The sequence below is a fragment of the Miniopterus schreibersii genome (genome assembly GCF_964146895.1).
Source record: "Miniopterus schreibersii genome assembly, chromosome: 5".
Classification (NCBI taxonomy): domain Eukaryota; kingdom Metazoa; phylum Chordata; class Mammalia; order Chiroptera; family Miniopteridae; genus Miniopterus; species Miniopterus schreibersii.
The window spans coordinates 4,553,763-4,572,480 of record NC_138106.1 but is presented as its reverse complement, the minus strand read 5'-3'; the positions used below and the strand labels follow the sequence as shown (position 1 = coordinate 4,572,480).

At 57.0% G+C, this 18,718-nt stretch overlaps 1 protein-coding gene across 2 annotated transcripts in view; it reads left to right on the top strand.

Moving 5' to 3' along the window:
- Positions 1-2,054: 2,054 nt before the first annotated feature.
- Positions 2,055-18,718, top strand: part of PDE9A (phosphodiesterase 9A) — a 69,729-nt gene continuing 53,065 nt past the window's right edge. For both annotated transcript variants that reach the window (XM_081137932.1, XM_081137931.1), the window contains exon 1: positions 2,055-2,168. In XM_081137932.1, the coding sequence (XP_080994058.1) occupies positions 2,100-2,168 (69 nt within the window). In that variant the 5' untranslated portion in view covers positions 2,055-2,099. The remainder of the gene's footprint in view (positions 2,169-18,718) is intronic.

Genomic DNA, 18,718 nt, shown 5'->3' with positions numbered 1-18,718 from the left:
CACACACACACACACACACACACACTTCAAAGGCCTCCTGGCTTCCCCCTTCTCACTCTTGTGGTGCCCAGGCTCCGATGCAGTCCTTTCGCTGCACTGGAGATGAGAGCAAAGCCATCATTACTCCTTGAGGGTCCTCATGAGCAGGAAGGGACATGAAGCGACACACGCTGGGCTGTCCAAAGGCTGAGGAAGACGGTGCATCTGAAGATGTGCCCCACCTTCCCCAGGGCTCCAGCCCGACCCGTGTTCCAGGTGGCCCTGGACCAGGAGTCTGGAAAGCCAGTGACTGTGGGCCATGTGGAGGCGGATGGCCAGGGCTGTGGTCAGCCTAGCTTGGGCAGGCCTGGAGGGACAGTCCCTGTGTGCACCAAGCGCACTCTCACGGCAAAACCCAGATATTCAACAGATGGAAGGCAGCGGCTTGGGACACACTTCGAAGGAAACAGTAATGCGCTCTCCAGCCGGCTGGACACCCGCTTCCCAAAGCAACAGGCACCCAGAGCCTCTTGGCCCCCCAGCATCTCATTCCCACTGGGAGAGCCACAAAGGCACAGTGATCCGCAGGTCCCATCTTCCTGGAATCCCTCCTTTCCCCCCCTGCTCGCCCGTATTCCCAGTGGCAGTTAACTGGGGGGGGGGGGCAGAGCAGTGAGGAAACCGGCAAATCGCCGGTGGATGAGTAATCCCCGCTCTGGCTACATTAAGGACAGAAATAAAACTGCCATCTCAGCCGCGGGGGGCAGGTAGAAGAGGCTGTCACTCCCCAGAACGTACGGAAAACTTAGGGAAGGATGTGCCTGCATGAGAAGAATTTTTCTCATTTCCTATTCCTATTAAATGAACAGGGAAAGGGAAATTTTCCTAGCGCTAAGTGGGGCTTGGGTTTGGGACGCGACCGCAAATAGCTCCGGGCCGCGTGCCAGCCAGGTGCCGCCTGAGGGCCGCCTGCCCGCCTGGAGGGGTCGCTCTGGGCAGCTGCCGCCCGGGGAGGGGACCAGCCTGCAGCCAGAGGGGGTCGCTAGCTCCCGGCACTAGTCCAGAGGGCACGTGGAGAGACGCTGCCCATTTGGCCCCGTCCCCAGGAGGCTGGAGTCCAGCGGAAGAAGAGAGAGTGCCTTCATGTGGGAGGAGAGGAGCCGGACGGGAGAGGGGCTGGCGGAGGGGCGGCGGGGGAGAGGGAGATGGGGGAGGGGTGGGAGGGGAGGGGGAGGGGAGGGGGAGGGGGAGGGGAAGGGAGAGGAGGAGAAGGGGAGGGGAGGGGAAGGAGAGGGGAAGGGGGAGGAGGAGGGGGAGGGGGGAGGAGGAGAAGGGGAGGGGAGGGGAAGGAGAGGGGAAGGGGGAGGAGGAGGGGGAGGGGGGAGGAGGAGAAGGGGAGGGGAGGGGAAGGAGAGGGGAAGGGGAGGAGGAGGGGGGAGGGGGGAGGGGGAGAGTAGAGGAGGGGGAGGGGAAGAGAGGGTAGGGGAGGGGGAGGGGGAGGAGGAGGGGAGGGGGAGGAGGAGGGGAGGGGGTGGAGAGAAGGGGAGGGGGAGGGGAGGGGTGTAGAGAAGAGGAGGGGGAGGGGAGGGGTGTAGAGAAGGAGGGGGAGGGGGAGAGGAAGGGAGGGGTGGAGAGAAGGGGAGGGGGAGAGGAGGGGGAGGGGAGGGGTGTAGAGAAGGAGGGGGAGGGGAGGGGGAGAGGAGGGGAGGGGTGGAGAGGAGGGGGGAAGGGGAGAGGAGGGGAGGGGTGGAGAGGAGGGGGGAGGGGGAGGGGGAGGGAAGGAGGAGGGGGAGGGGGAGAGGGAGAGGAGGGGAGGGGTGGAGAGGAGGGGAGGGGAGGGGGAGGGAAGGAGGAGGGGGAGGGGGTGGAGAGGAGGGGAGGGGGGAGGGGGAGGGAAGGAGGAGGGGAGGGGTGGAGAGGAGGGGAGGGGGAGGGAAGAAGGAGGGGAGGGCCGCGAGCGCGGCGCGCGGCCGGCGGAGGCGGCGCCCACGGGCGGGAGGGCGGCCGCGCTCTGGTTGGCTGCCCCGCCCGCCGCCGCCCGCCCCCTCCTCCCTCCCCGCCCTCCCGGGCTGGCGTCGGGAAAGTACAGTAAAAAGTCCGAGTGCGGTCGCCGGCGCAAGATGGGGTCCGGCTCCTCCAGCTACCGGCCCAAGGCCATCTACTTGGACGTCGACGGACGCATTCAGAAGGTAGCCCCCCGCCCCCCCTCGCGGCCGCGGGCCCCTCCCGGCGCGCCCCCGGCCCCGCCGGCCCGCCGCGCGGCCCCTCCCAGGGTGACAGCGCCCGGGGGTGACAGCGCCGGGCATCTCGGCGCCGCCCGCGAGTGAGGGGCCGTCGTCCGTGCGTCTGCGCGTCCGTGGGTCCGGGCGGTGGTCTCCGACAACTTCGGGCAGTGGCGCCAGGGCTCTGCGGGGCAGGTCTCCCCACCAACTGAACCCCCATGCGAAGGGGCGACCGGTGGCATTTTTTCCATTTCGCGGGCAGAGCTCTTTGTAACACATCTGATTCGGCTGAGTTTGTCGGTTCACAGGCTGGTACATTTACCTCCTTCATTTCCGGCGGAACGACCCCCAGAGCAGACACCCCACCCCCCACCCCCCACCCGAGACGGTGGGCGCACCTGCGGGGCAGGGCCCCGCGCATGGGGTCAGCTGCAGAGGCGCGGCTGCCCGGCGGTGGGGAGTAGGGGGGCGGCCACAGCTGGGGCTGCTCCCAGCTGCTCGCCTGTGTCCCTCTCCCCATTTCCCTCAGGTGGTCAGCTCTGACAGCAGAGGGGGTGACTGGGGCTGCTGCACCTCCTGGGCCCACAGAGAGACTGGGTGGCCGGCTGCACCAGAGCTGCCCTCCACATGCCCGGTGTTCCTAACCTGCCAGAGTCTCATAGGAGAGGCATCCAGAGCAGACCCCATTTGTTGGTGGCCCCTCCTCTTCTAAGCCCCTGGCAGGTCCAGAGAGTCCTGACCCCTGCTTCTGGCAGAGGGACAGTAAGGGAGTTGGCCTGGAGGGGGGCTCTTAGCTCTCCCTAGATTGCCCCCAGGGAAATGCAATGGTGAGGCCACCCTCCCAAACCTCAGCTGCACCTTGTCTCACCTTGCTTTGCTCCGGGAGCTCCCCAGCTGGGGAGCCAAGGAGGGATGCCTGCCCTGCCAGGGCAAGCACGGGACTGGGGCTATGATTCTCAGACCTGCCTCCACCAGCTAACAAGCCAACAAGCCACTTCGCTCTCCCCTCTCCAGCTTGATCCCCGGGAAATAAGAAGTGCAGATTGCCCTTCCCCCGCTATAGCCACTTCAACAGAATCAGATCGCAGGAACAGGAAGCATCTTCAAGGGCAGGTGGTCAACAGCAGACACAGGACTAGACCCAAGTCCCTTGACTTCCGACCAGGCAGCTGTGACTGCATAGGAATTTACAACAGCCTTCCCAAGGGAAGAAATGGCCCTCCATGAATGCCCCCTGCTCCGGTGTGCACACACCCACACATGCATGTGAGAACATGTGTGCACACACAACATGCACGTGAGAACACATGTGCATATTCACACACATCGACATGCATGCACATGCCACATGCACAGAAGCACAGACACGTGCACACGCACACATGCAAACAGGCAAACATGCACGCACACAAGCGCATACTTTTTCTGCCCCCCAGATGAGAAATATCAAACAATCAAACATCAGCGCTTTTTGTCTTTGGAAAGAGGTGAGATGAGACACTGTCAGCAAGTCAGAAGTGACAGCTCCTTCCCAAGGACTTCCCAGCAGTCTTCCTGAGAAGCCTGATTAAAGTGGGTGGAAGTGGAAGAGGTTCCAGAGGGTAGAGGCGAGCACCTAGTCTGGCAGGTCACTCTGCTGTCATTGTGGGGAGGGTGGTTTTTCACAGGTGACACACCCGAGGTTGGGTTGACCTCTAGGAAAGCAGACCTGCAGGCAGCTCTGGGAGACCTGGGCACCTGCATTCAGGAGGGAGGCTATGGCTTTGGGAGGGGCCAGGTCTGATGTGTGCTTGTGCCACCCTTTCTGTGATCTTGAGCAGGTCCCCAGGCTGCCCTGAGCTGGCCTGCTGTCTGAAGTGGGGTAACATCTGCTTTAGAGGTGGTCATGAGAGGTGACCACACTAGTGTAAACAGCCGGGGATGCTGCCAAACCATGATGGTGCTGTGCACGCTCACTGTCCAATAAATGTCCTTTAACTGACAAGTAAGGAGGAGCAGGGCTGGGTCTTTAAGCCTCTGCCATCCCTGCGATGTCTATTATTCGCTCTTGACCTCGCTTAGTGGCCTTTCCCATTGCCATTGTCACTGCTGGAGGCTTGGAGCTGGACTCATAGCCTGGTTGAGAGGCAGATCATTTGGGGTTTCCAGGCATGTGCCGGACACACTGGTCATCTCTCACTGCCCTTGGATTCCACACAGGCAGCTCTGTCCAGATGTCAAATGTCTCTCTCGCCTAAGGGCTCTTTCTACAAAACTTGTTGTTTTCTTAAAGCCCCAAACACTGGACTAATTCTGAAGTTCTCCGTAGGCGGTCGGGTTCTGTCTCCCTTTCATCCATCCGATCCTGTCTGAAAGGTCATGGACACAGACCCCGTGCTGCTTCCAGGGAGAGGGTGTGGAGGGAGGAGAGAAGGCATGTGTGACGTTGTGGCGCATGTGTTGTGTGGTCATCTGTCCTGTGGCTCCTGCATTCTGTCTGCTCTCTGTCCCCTGAGTTATCCCATGGCTGGTCATTCCATGCTGTTCCCAAACAGTGGCTCCCGTGGGTGTTGTCTGCTCCAGCAAACCTTCAGCTGGATCACCACAGTGTCTAAAGAGAGGCCAGTGCTCAATGTCTTCACTTCCATGTCATGGTCCTGGGTTAGTCATTTAATCTTTATGCCACTGTTTCTCAACTGTCATCTGGGTACATGGTGTACTGTAGTGCTGCTTGTTGGAAGAACCAAACAGGGCAAGGCCAACCACTTAGTCAATTATCCAGACTAGTTTATTGAGCAGCTACTGCATGCCAAGTGCTGGGGTCTAGGGTGAACGTGCCATTCACGACTCTCAGTCCCACTGAGCGGTGGCCCCCTCTGGCCTGTGCCATTCACTGGCCCTGGATGGGCACAAATAGTTAAAGCAGCTGTGCAGGGCACCCTGCGACACAGAAGGACACAACAGGACCAGGCTGGTGGGAAGGGCTGTGGTGCCAGTCACATGTGGGCCTGATGAGTAGACTTTCTTCCTCCAAGAAGACTGGCTTTGTGGGCAAGGGGTCCTCTTTGGACCCGGTAACCTTGGGATGACCCAGGTTAAGGGCTGCTGAATAGCAGGGCTACAGCCTTACCCAGCCAGCACACCTGCACACTGTTCCCATCTGCTGCTCCACTTGCCAAGGAGCACAGGTGAGACTGGCACCTCTGACACCAGGTAAAGGAAGAGGGAGTGGGAGCCGTTCCCTGCACCCACAGAGCTGGGAACCTTGCCCTGAGGACTTCTCTCAGGAAGCCGATGCTCCTTGTCTTTGCCCAGAGGGTTTGCTTGTTTCTTTCCTCAGATCCCCTGGCCTGGGGGCCCTGGCCTCCCACCTGCTCCTTTCTCCCACCAGCGTACAGAGAAAGGTGTGCTCCCTGGGGTGCTCAGGGCACTGCAGGACAATGCACTTACACAGGGATCCTGAGGGGCTCCTGCCTAGTGGCACATCCAGGCGTGGGTTTGCCACCCTTCCGAATGAGGCCGAGTAGGCCTTGGTGGGATCCCAGGCCTGGCCTTGGGCTTGGGTTTGGTGAGGAACCTTGTCTGGGTACATGTGCCAGTCCTGGGGCTCCTGAGCCCTGCTGAAAGGGACCGCCTCTGCTGGTGCACTGCCCTGGTCTAGCAGTTCCCTTGGGGACAGTCCCCTGGCCGCAGCTCTCTGCTGGGCTGTGTTCTGTCCCTGCCTCCATCTGCAGCTGGCACCCAGGTGTTAATAAGCAGCCAGCCGCTTGCTGAGCTGTTTCTACTCTAAAATAACAAAAAGAGAAGAGCAGTGTTCAGAAGTTGTTAAAATGTCAACAGTTTCTGGTTCGGAACAACCCCCACACACACCTGTGATTGCTCCCCTTCCCGCAGGAGCCAAGCACTCGTGTGCTCAGCCTGCGGGACCTGCTCTCAATGCTTCTCTGTCACCCAGCTTGGCCCTGTTGTGACTTGGGACCCCAGATCATGCCCCTGGGGTTCCTCAGGAGCCAGCAGTCAGCCTCCGTGGGACTGCGGGGACCTGACCCACCGTCCCCTGCCCGGAGCTCTGGTTCTTTTCTGGCTGAGGCCCTCCTGCCTGCACTTGGAGCCCAGGCCCCCGCACACCCTGCTGGCTGTGTCTGGGTTTACCAGAAGGAATTCCACTCCCTACTGTTTGTTTCTCCCAATGTCCCCTTCCCTGCCCCACCCCGCCCAAGGGGCTTCAGACTCCTCTGCCTTTGTTTCTTGCCTTTGGCACAAACACATCTGGCATTTCTGGCTGGCTGCCCATCTTCAGGGCAATTCTGTCTCCTGTTGGTTGAAGGGTACACCTGACCCAGTTCTTGTCCAGTGTGCCAGCACGGTGGGACCCTGAGTCCCTCTCCACAGCCCCTTTCCCGCTGCTGGAATAGGTCTGTCCTGCCACCTGGCGCAGCCCAGCGGAAACTTCCATTCACTTTAACACCTGCGCACCTGCGTGCCCATCACGCAGAGCAGCCTTTCCCGTCGGACTGGCAGGATCCTTGCTCATATACACAAGGCCAGGCAGGCCCAGCAGAGTTCTCTGGGCTTCCGAGCACCTGCCTGCTCCCCTCATTCCTGCCTGGTGGACTCCCCTGGGCCGTTATCGGCAGTTCCAGCAAAGTCCATTTATCTTTGAAATGTTCATAACTTAAGATCTTTAAGAAGATATGGAAGTGGTAACATAAGCTAACTGCAACCAAGGGAGATTTGAGAAAGGGGAGCTCCCACTCCCTGTAGGATTTCCAGCGGGGCCCGTAGTGACGGGCAAAGGAGCAGGGCCGTCGGATTCCCAGCCCGACCCCAGCTTGCAATGACCCCTGTCTCCAGCTGCGTCAGAGCTGGGCTGGGAAAATTAATGGGTGTCTCAATTGTCAGTCTCTTTTTCAACAAGTACATCAGCCATTGAAGTAAATCGGCCTTGCTGCCTGTGATGATGCCACAGCAGGTCCTGTCCCTAAAGAACTTTTAGAAACTGGTCTCCAGGTTCCAGCCCCCGGATGCTGAGAAGTCAGGGAGCTGCCGGCCCCACTCCTCCGCCCCATTTGCTGGTCTGAAGGCCGCTTACACCACATTTCCAACATCTGGAGGCCCAGGAAGGGGACGGCTGGGGGCTTGAACCCCACTAACGTCATCTGACGACATGGAGTCCTCTCTGACTGAATGCAGCATGCCCTGTCTCGGAGGGGCTGGGCTGCTCTTGTCTGTCACACGGAGGGGTGGAAGCCGTGGTGCCAGACAGCCCGGCTCTTCCGCTTGCCAGCTAGGGAGTCACTTTGTCCTCGGGGAAGTGAGTGCGGTGGTGGCACCTCCCATGGGGTGACCAAAGATGGCCCTAAGAAATATTCATAAAGTGCTGGGCCTGAGCACAGTATGCACCCCCCATCCTCAGCCCCCCCACCCCCCGCACCTGTCAACCAGGAGACTGGAAGAAGCCATGGCAGGTGCTTTCTTGTCATTTGCTCTGTACCTCTGTGTGGCCACTGTGACTCTGAACCACAAAGAAGGAGACAGGGATAAGACCCCAAGACCCCGAGTCGCTCTACCCCGGGCACCTTGGTGTCCGACTTGGCAGAGGCTACTCGTGTTGGAAACGGGGTACTTCACCCCATGAGCCATGGTGGCCTCACATGAGCCATTAAGGGCCGAGGGGCTGCCTGGCCTCAGAAAAGCACAGACAGAGTACAACACCCTGGTCTTCAGAGAGGAAGGGCAAGGGCAGAGGGAGGGCGCGGCACTCACGTCACCCGCTCACAGGAACGACATGCGAGAGAGACAGAGCGGGGCGGCCAGGAGGCTGGTCTCGGGGCCAGCAACCGCAGGGGCGCAGCGGAGATGCCAGGGGGCAGCAGGACTGACCAACCCATAGGCTTGGGTCCCTGCAGGCTGGGTCCCGCACCCTTGGCCTGGGCTTGCTGCCTGGGGGCGTAGCTGGCACTTACCACCACCCGTCTCTCCCATCAGAGGCAGCACAAGCTGAACCATCTCCATTCGGTTCCCTGCCCCCTGGCTGTGGGTGACCCAGCAGGCAGTGTTCCTGGGGGCTGGGGGAGGTCTGTGGCAGTGAGGGCTAAGAGAGTCTCCAGAGGACACTGGGACCTCAAGTGTCCACCTTGACAGCACAGCAGCAGCCCACCAGCTGGTCCTGCCCCCAGAAGGAGTTCCTCTGGCTCCCCATTCTGCCCCCCTAGCCAGACAGGTGGTGAGATGAGAGCTGTCCACCTGGGGCGTTTAATGGGGACAGACACGCCCGGGCACTGGGCTCCTCCTTGCTCTTACTCCACAGAGCAGAGCTCCAGCCGGGAGGGTGGCACGCAGCCAGGGCGGCTTGCAAGTGAGTGGCTCAGCTCGGAAGGGGTTCCCAGCCTCTTGCTCAGCTCACTGAGCTGAGTCCTCCCCCGCCTTCGTGGTGGAGGATCTGCATTCCCAAGGTCCTGAGTCTTTGAGAGAAAAATATTCTGAGATAGTGCAGACCTGAAGACCGGCTTCAGGAGTAGAGAAGCGCATGCATCTCTCCTGGGCACCGAGGCTCGTGGTCCTGCGGGGGGCACCGTGCAGATGCGCTCAGCTGCTGTGGGGATGGCTTCAAACATTTCAGACTCAAAAACCGTCTCTGGCCCTGGCCAGTTTGGCTCAGTGGTCTGAAGGGTCCCAGGTTTGATTCCAGTCAAGGGCATGTACCTCGGTTGCAGGCTAGATCCCAGGGCCCAGTCGGGGTGCATGCGGGAGGCAACCAAATCGATGTGTCTCTCTCACATCCATGTTTCTCTCTCTCTCTCTCTCCCCCTTCCACTCTCTCTGAAAAGCAATGGAAAAAAATATCCTCAGGTGAGGATTTAAAAAGAAGTCTCGGCAGTTGATGGTGTGGGTTATTTGGCTTGGCCCTACCCTGTCTGCCTGTTTCCCCGTCACCCCGCCATGGTGGTTACCATGCAGCCCCAAAGCTGATCACCTGACATGAGCATTTGCCCGGGACAGAAACTCAGAGCACCCCCGAAAACTTGGTCTAGACACAATTAAGGAAGAGTCAGAACATTGCAGTCAATTGGCTTTAGATTCCCAGCTAACGTGTTTTTCACTTTTTAAAATTGTAGAAAATACACATAATATAAAATTTCACTATCTTAACCATGTCTAAGCGCACAGCCCAGTGGCATTAAGCACATTCACGCTGCTGTGCAACCATCACCACCACCCATCTCCAGAACTTTCCATCTTCCCAAACTGAAACTCTGTCCCCATTAAGCACTAGCTCTCCCTCCTCCAGCTCCTGGCACCCACCCTTCTATACTCTGTCTCTGTGAATCTGACTCCTCTAGGAACCTCACATAAATGGAATCACACAGTATTTGTCCTTTTGTGTCTGGCTTATTTCACTGGCATGATGTCCTCAAGCTTCCTCCAGGCTGGAGTATGTGTCAGAATGTCCTTCCGTTTTAAGCCTGAATAATACCCCATTGTGTGTAAATAAACATTCTGTTTATCCATTCATCCATCATGGATCGGCCTAGTATTATTTTAATATTCTTATTGATATTTAGAGAGAGAGGAGGGGAGGAGAGAGAAGCATGGATATGAGAATGAAACATCGATCAGCTGCCTCTTGCTTGCCCCCAACTGGGTCTCAGGCCCTGACTGGGAATCGAACTGGCCACCTTTCAGTGCACAGGAAGACGTCCAACCAACTGAGCCACACCAGCCAGGGCCTGCCTGATATTTTTTAAACCTCAGTCATTTCCATGCTTATTTCCTTGGTTTGCAAAGTGTAGGCCTATTGCAATGGTGTATGATTGTGTCTTATGAAAAACTTTGTGTTCCTTGAAACCCTTCCCACTTTCTGGTCATAGTTGTTTATCTAGGAGGGTTTTGTGTGGTGTGGTCTGTGATATGTTACAGGCGGGGAGAGGACCGAACTATCCAGAGAAGGCAGATGCTTTTCAGATTCAATTACGCTCAGTCCATTTACCAGCAACGTGATGTCATGGTCGAGAGCATGGATCTGGGGCAGGCTTGTCTGCATTTGAATCTAGGAGTGTGTGTGCAGGTTACTTACGTGCCTAGTGTCTGCATCTGTGAAGTGGGTTGTTATGATTAAACGCATAAACACACATGAGGTCTAAAACAGGGCTGGCACACAGCGAGTGCTACATAAAGTCATGGTTATTGTATCTCGCTTATTTTTATTTTTTGTTTTATGTTGTGGATTCAAGGCAGCCGAATCTCCGTGTCTGGTTGAGGGAGCCTTACCCAGACCCCTAGCTTCATGCTCCCGGGTCGGCGAGTGGTCCGTGGGCACCCGCCATCATTCCAGCACAGGGCCACGTGTCCAGGCACGCTCCGTGGAATAAAGGACCAGTCAGCCGGAGGGTGCTTCCAGCTCAGTGACACCGTGTGACTGTGTTTCCCAGATTAACCCCAGATCCGCCCTCCTCCCCCATCTTCCCACCAAAGAAAGGACCACAGATGCCTTTCATTTCTCCTCTGATCTTTTGGAGGTGGAGCTCCATCCGAAAGCTGGATCAGGAGGGAGGGAAATAGAGAGAGAGGGAGGAGGGAGGGTGGCACTCAGCGCAGGCCAGGTTCCGGGCGTCAGGCTCACCCATTTCTCTGGAGGGGGTGTAGTGATACCCACAGCACTTAGTAATTTGACGGGTGAAGTCAGCCATGCTGCTAGACCAAGCCGTGTTTGGAGAGGGCTTGGCTGGTTCACTGTCCATCACAGTCCGGAGCACTCTGCTGTCTTTGTCACTTGGTTGCTGGCCACACCTCCCCACAGGCCCTGGGAGAGCTGCTCAGCCCTGGGGGATGGAGGAGTCCTCGGGGAAACAGAGTCAGAGCCCCCCATAGAATGCCTGGAGTGGGCAGGATTCGTCACAGTCAAGCTGTCCTCAGTTTAGCCCACAACACTGTCAGGAAAAACTGCCACCCTGCCTCCTCCAGTTACACCACTAAAGGGCAGGTGTAGTGTGACCGGGGCACTCTCTCTTCAGGTGGGCTCGCCCCCTGGGGCAGGTCACCTGCTGATTTATTTTGTAAGCAGAGCAGTTAATGGAGCCCAGTGCTTCAGGCTGTCTTTATCCTCACTGCTTCTGCCTTTGGGATTTAAAAAAAACAAACTTTGATAGCCTAACAAATAACCGAAAAGGAAGCAGCGCTTCTGACACTGTCCTCTCGAGGTCTTCCGCAGTCTCCACCTGCCTTTACAGCGCCGTAGGGCCGATGACTGTCAGCAGGAGCAGCTGGGTGTGGCGGGAGGGAGCCCGCGGCTTCGCTGGAGTCTGTCGCCCGTCTGCTGATCCCACCGTTTCCAAAGCGCTTTGGGGCACAGCTGCCAAACTGCTTTCGCTCGAGGTTGTGTTTCACCGGGGAAAGTTACAAGTGAGTGGTGGTGAAACGTTCAAAGTTAATGGTCAGACATACTCAGAAACCTCTCAATGAGGCGTCTTATGTAAGCCTGGAATAACGCTGCCACGGTTAATAACAGAACATCCAAAGCTTAGGACGTACACAAGAAGTGCTGGAAGCGTGACCCCAAAGGTGCCAGTGACTGCGTGGCCATGTAGAGTCCTTAGGACTTAAGACATCCCCCTGAGCCACCGGGATGTGCAGCCGTGGTCCCATTTTTTGGTGGTGTTTTGAAGGTTGAGCCCCAAACAGCAGAGATAGGAGGTGGCATCTGTGCCCTCTTGGGGAAACAGCCTGGAATAGTCTGAGAAGCGAGGGTCAGGAGAGGAGATCCTGGGGCCACGTTGTAAATGGGGGAAGTGTAGGGGCGGTGAGCTTCCTCTGTGAATATTTCCTGAAACTGTGCTGGGTGGCACTGTGCTGAAATGGTGATCAGGATGGGTCACAGCCTCGGGAAGCTGAGAGGACACACATGTGCGGGTGATGCGTAGATGACAGAGAAACTGGCAGACGCCTGGTGGGTGGAGCAGGCAGAGGGCTCTTCTCCGAGTCAGACCTGCCTCCTCCAGGCACCGAAAGTGTTAACCCTTATACTCATCCACTCTTCTAAGGGCTTCCCTGAATGAGCCTGGAAGGTGTGAGCTGAGCGTGCCAGGACACTGGCTGACACTCAGCTACAGACACGTCAAGACCTCCTTACCCCTGGCCACCCCCACTCCCTGTATCCTAACGTATTGCCAGGAACATGACCCTGCACCCCATTTGTTTGAACCAGTCTTTCACCCAGTATCTCCCTTCCAAGGCCTTTCCCCAAAGCCCTGGGCTCTCCAGGGCCTGGGGATTCCGAGTCTCCTGGTGTTGGTGCCGGAGCAGCGGGGGCCACCGCTGGATGGATGCCGGGCTCCTGGGAGGCTCCAGGCACCACTGGGCCTGGGGTTTCTGATTCAGTCGCAGCCTCTTCAGTGACCCTAGTGTGTGTCCTCCAGATGATAGATCAGGCGGCCCTGAGAGGGCACCCTGGGGCCGAGTCAGGTCCATGCACCAGCGGGACCCCTCGAGGCTCCTCCAGTTCCCACCTCCCCCTCTGAAGCGCCAGGCTTGGCTTCTGGGAGAAAGAACCGGAGGTTAACAGCTTTCAGCCAACGGCTGTGATCTCCAGGCATCAAACTAAACACAGCGAGCCTGAGAGCAGTTCTGTGGTTCATGGTGAGTGACACCCCGAGTGGCACAGGTGCCGCGTGACGTGGGCTGTGGCAACCGTACGATGCTGGCCTCAGTCTGGTCCGGAAGACACTGATGTTACATCAGGAAAGCCCAACAGCACTGAGCAGAAACCTGACCTTTGGGGTGCTGTTGAGAGGAGGTGCACAAGGTTGACAGCCTGGCACCGCGGGCCAGCCTCTGCATCGTAAGGAGCGGGACGTGTGGGAGGTGACTCCAGCCACCATGACGACGCGTGGAGCCAAGTTGGACCAGCTCGAGGTCCCTGTCGCCCACGTTCTGAGACATTTCTTTTCTGGCAGGAGAACCATGCTCAATTTCAGTAATGAAACTTCAAGCCATAGAAGGGAAGGAGAAAGAGGAGGCCTCCCCATTGCAGACGGAAGCTCCTCCGACTCCACTGCTCCGCCCGGCCATCCGCTGATGCCCCCGATTGCTACACACTTGGCCACTGTTCCCGAGCTGCCTGTGTGAGGGCCTCAGGGTCCATCTCGATGATGCTTGGTGACGCGGACAGCAGAGCTCTCTGGGTCACCCTTGCCCAACCACGGCTGTTCTCACATCCCACCTTGAGTCAGGGCTGCGAGGGCTGCATGTTGGGAGAGGGCTGCAGCCCCAGGTCCTCCCCAGCACCTCCCCCTCCACCCTCCCCTCCCCGGGGGTGCCAAGGAGCCCTGACCCCAGAGACAGGTCGCGTGGACCACGCCGGAGCCCTGATACAGCAGAGCTGGGTCAGGCCAAGGGGGGGAGGTAGGCAGAAGAGCGGGGCCTGTGAGGGGACTTCAAGGATCGTGCCCCCAGAGTTGCCTCTGCTTTGAATCTGACTGGGCTCAAGGAGTAAAGCAAACTGGACCCAGAGAGACACCTTCAGACCGCGCCCCCAAAACACGGTCCTCTGAGCTGCAGCTCGGCACACTTCTCACTCTCTCGGCTCCTTGATTTCTGCACTTTCGGTCCCCTGTCATCTATTATTTATGACAGCGGAGATTGGCCTCAGACACCAGAAGTGACAAAAACAAAGCAAAGCAACCCAGGAGGATGACAGGAGTGGTGATCAGATCAGCCATGACAAATGGGCTCAGTGCAGAGGAGACCCAAGACCGCGGCAGACTCCCAGCCCGGAGCCAGAGCTGGAGCGGGTGTGCAGACAGCCTGGGTAGCTGCGTCCTGCTAAAGAACAGCCTCAGCTGGGACAGGAATTCTCCACAAATTCCCGACCGTCCCCTCCAGCCTCCCCGCCTCCCCGCCTCCCAGGCCCACATCAGCTCTTACAGGGGGCAGCCTTGGACCTGCCCCTCGGCCTTCGGTGTCCCCTCTCTCTGATCCATCTTCCCCTGGTCCCTCCTGAAGTTTGGTCCCAGTCACATACACTCCAGAAGCCTGGGCCGTGGCTTCCCCACCTGAGCCCGTCTCAGCCCCCCTCCTATCTGGACCCTGTGGGGCCCCTGCGCAGGCTCCCTATGGCCCCCTCAGAACAAGGCCCAGGCCTGCACACCCCTCCTAGGTCACCAAAAACCACGTCAGTGGGGTCTTGAAAATGCCTGGATCTGAGGGCCATTAGGACAACGTCTGGAGTTTAGAAAGTCTTTCATGGGAGCCCTTTAACTCTAGAGGGAGGGAGGCCTGCCTGCGGCTGAATCTCAGGGCCCAGCGTGACTGTGAGGGTGGGAGCAATGTCTCCCCACTCCTTTCTCTGCCCACATACCCTCAGGCTCCCCGTCTTCATTCAGCTGCTCGGCCTGCCTCCCTGCGGCCCGCACCCAACCGTGGAGCCTTCTCCCTGCTCCATCCCAGGAGGCGCCGGGCTCCATCTCGCCTCAGTCTGGCACTCCTGCCCCCACCTGTCTCTGCCCCGCTCCCACTTCTCTGGTTCCCTCCCGGTGCCTCCCTCTCACTAGACACCTCCCCCCACTCCTAGCTGAATGCTGTTTAAATTCTGGTTTTTGTCCTCTGGTTCACTGTCATTTAATTTTCCCATCCGCTTGGCTTAATGCCAAAGAGTATTCTTTCCAAATAAAAATGGTAAAGACCTGCTTTCTCGCATAAGGATTTTATGGAAGTGAACGCAGCAGCTATTAGGGGGAGCGTGCCTAAGCTAGTTCTGTTATCAATTCCAAGCCTCCCTGCTAGAAGCAGATAACACTTTCTCGGCTGTAGAAGCCTGTAGAAGCCGTGCATATTCATTGCAGAGCATGTGGAAAATGCGGAGCAGTAGGAAAGGGAAATGAAACAGCCCGTTATCACGCCCCACAGAGGGGGCCGCTAGCATATCGGGGCCTCTCCCACTGGTGTTCTCTCCTACCTGCGTGCGTGTGTGTATGTGTGTGTGTCTTTCTTTTAGCTAATTTTATAAAGATTTTTTGTTGATTTTTTTAGCGAGGGAGGGAGGGAGAGGGAGAGAAAAAACTTTGATGTGAAAGCAAAACATTGATCTGCTCCCTCCTGCACGCCCCCCACCGGGAATTGAACTGGCAACCTTTTGGTGCACTCGTGGGCGTCCAACCAACTGAGCCACACTGGCCAGGGCATCTTTTACCTAATTTTTTTATCCTGATCATTTTCACTCAGCATCACACCAGCAGCATTTCCAATATAGCATTAAATAGTCTTCAAAAACATGACTTTAATGCCTATATAATGTTCCATGATGGAGACTTACTAAAATGCAATCGTTTCGTCATTTATGAACTATTTAGCTTAATTCCATGCAATAAGTAATACAAGAGGAACATCCCTAGCTGTGCGTCTTTGCCGGCAGAGCGACATCCCAGGGCGTAAACCTGGGAGTGCCTGGCTCGCTGTGAAGACACGCGGGTTCATGAAAAGCACCCAGAACAGTGCCTGACACTTAATGCTCTTATCCTTTTGTTTGCTGTTTTATTTCCTCAAGAGCAATTCCTAGAAATGGGGTTCTGGGTCAAAGGGCCAATTTATTGCCAAACTGCTTTGCCCCGGGGCTCTGCGGACACACATTCCTCCAAAGGTGTCCCCTCACAAGCCCAGACAGAGTCGGTGCAGTCTCCTTATTTCAAATAGGCTCTTGGGGATAATTGTAGATTTGGGGATAATTGTAGATTTTGAGATAATTGTAGATTTACTTACACTTGTAAGAAAGACCATGGAGGGATCTGTGCACCTTCCCCCAGGTTCCCCCAGTGGTGACATCTTGCAGAATTACAGTACAGTGTCCCCAGCAGGATACTGAGAGCAAGAGAGCCCCCAGGTCACTCACGTTGCCCTGTGCGCATGCTCATTTGAGCGAGTGTACTGAGTTCTGTAGTTTCATCCATGTGTAGGTTCTCGTATCTTCCACAGTCACAATACAGCACAGTTCCATCCCTTTTATAACCAGAGCTGGCTCCTTCCCCACCCTCGTCACCCTCATCCCTAACCCCCGGCTGACACTACTCTGTTCTCCATTTCTATAATTTTGTCATTTCAGGAATGTCATATAAACGGAATCATACACTGTGTAACCTTTGGGGATTGGCTTCTGTTCACTCCGCTTACATCCCCCGAGACCCGTGGTAGCTGGCGTGTGGATCAGCAGTTCACTCCCATTGCTGGGCAGTGTTGTGTGGGGTGCCCGGACCACAGTTAACGTTCACCCAGATTTTGGCGATCCGCCCCTTTATCATTATGGCCAATTTGATTAAATAATTCCATCTCTTGGAGGCCAGGGTGGCTACTTCTAGACGTCGGTATCCTGATTTGGGTTGGGTGGAGATTTCTGATGCCATTGTCATACTGATAATGAATCAACCTCATCATCAAGGTGTCCAAGTAAATAAAACTAGGACGAAGTGTGATGCTGAGATTTAAGGTGCTGGAGGGGGGGCCAGGTCCACAGCCAGTGTGGAGAGACTGAGGAGGCGCCAGAAGGGAGCGTGGCTGGAAGAGGTGCCCGGTTCTGATTAATGGAGAAAGGAGGCTTAGAGCTCGGGCATGCTCCTCGGGAAGGCCACTTATGGGACAGGAAAAGTCCCTTTCTTCCCTCTCCTTCCCTGCTCCTGTTAGGACCCAGTATCACGGTGTCCCCAGGTCTCACCTCCAGCTGTAGCCATTTAAAATCGCTCGGAGGAGAGGCTGTGGAAGAATTACAAGGTGGAAAATTTTGCTCTAGAGCCGTCACTCCAACTTCAAAGGAGCACTGTGGAAATTGTTGCTAAGGCGATTGAGGCGAAAATTGCACAGTTGGTGTGCGCCCAACCAGCGAGACAATGAACGTAACCGCATGTCTGACAACAACCAACCCCAAAGTGTGACTTACGTGGCACAGTTTTCCATGTTTTTGAGAGGTAACACGGATGCTCTCTGTGGTTTTGAAAGGGAGCTAGCGCCACACCAGCATGGTGAGATGGTCTCCTTGGTGGAGAACTCGTCTCTGGCTCCGCAGAGAAGATCCCAGGACCCCTGTTCCTCTGACCACCCCGTCCCTGTCCGGCCCCACACACTGCACTGCCCCCCTGTGATCATGGTGGTCTCTGTTCCCAGCCTGCAAAGCTCAGCCCAAACCTAAATTGCCGCACGGTTGTCCTATCTGCCCTGGGTTGGGAGCATTTCGTAACATAGCCCCACAAACATCCGTGTGAGAAACCCTCAATTTCTGGTGGTCATTGACTTCGTGCCAATCCAAACTGGAACCCAACAAGCAAGCCCAGCGAGAAACGTCCTCAGCAGCTGCCAGGAATTTCTATTCAAATAGAAACAGGAAACTAGCCTGGGGGTCTTTGCCCCCACCCCCCCCTGCATCCGGTGTGGAGCATATGGGAGCATATGTGAGCCTGGGGCTCAGGAGACGGGCTTGGCTTCTCCCCTGCGGTTCAGGTCCCTCTGCTCGCCTCCTGCCCTGGCAGCGCATTGCTCAGACGGAAGAATGCCCTCAGCAGCCACGGCCAACAGCATCTGGACTAAATAGATGCTAAAATGACGAGGATAAATGGGGCAGAGACAAGGACAAGTCATTTTTGTGTGTGGAGCGCAAATGAGAGGATGCCACACCCGTGCTTTCTCCCGCATTCCTGCCCCGTGGGCTGCGCCTCAGCCGGAGCCCCCCTGTGGCCTGCCCTCCCCCGGCTGCCAGGCTGGGACCACAGAGGCCCAGCTCTGGGCTGTGCACCCCCCACAGCTCCTTGGCCAAACACCCTAAAAAGGCAAAGCCAAGAAGAAAAAGGAGAGCAGATGATGGACATTCAGACCAGCTTTTCCTAAAAAGCTTTCTTTTAAAATGTTTTCAGGAGGGTGAATTCACACGTGAATTTAAGTCACGTATGTGAGGGAGCAGACATCCTTAAGTGCATGCTCCAAAAACCAGACCTGGTATCTGGCAACAGTGGAACACAGCACCTGCCCAGGTTCTGGGCACACGGACAAACACGGCCTCGTCTGGAAACGTGGCATGGCAGCCATGGCCATCTGTGGTCAGTGCTGGGTGGGCGCGAAAGCAGGTGCTGGGCCTGCCACGTTCCGTGGGCCAGAATGCACAGACCAGGGCTGGGTGTGGAGTGAGGGAGGCCCCGGGGGTGGTGCACACCGCCCTTCTCTCCCAGGTGCCAGGGCTGGAGCCTGAGCTTCACAAAACCTGTGCACGGCACAATCTGGGCAGCCTCCCGGCCCTGGAATCTGCTGCTGAATGAAAGGACTGGTCACCAGAGGGATCTCGCTAAACTGGTCCCTTCAAAGTGGAAAATGGGTCCTTTCACATTCACGAAAATCACATGGCGAGACGGGCGAGGAGGTGACAGAAATGAGCCCTAGCTTCTCCCCACAGGCCAAAGGTGAGGAGCCCCAATGCCAGGCCCCTCTCAGTGGGGGAAGAACCTTCCGGAAAAGGCCTGGCACAGGCGGGGCTGCCCAGTCTGTGGGTGAACACCATCGCCTCTGTTGGT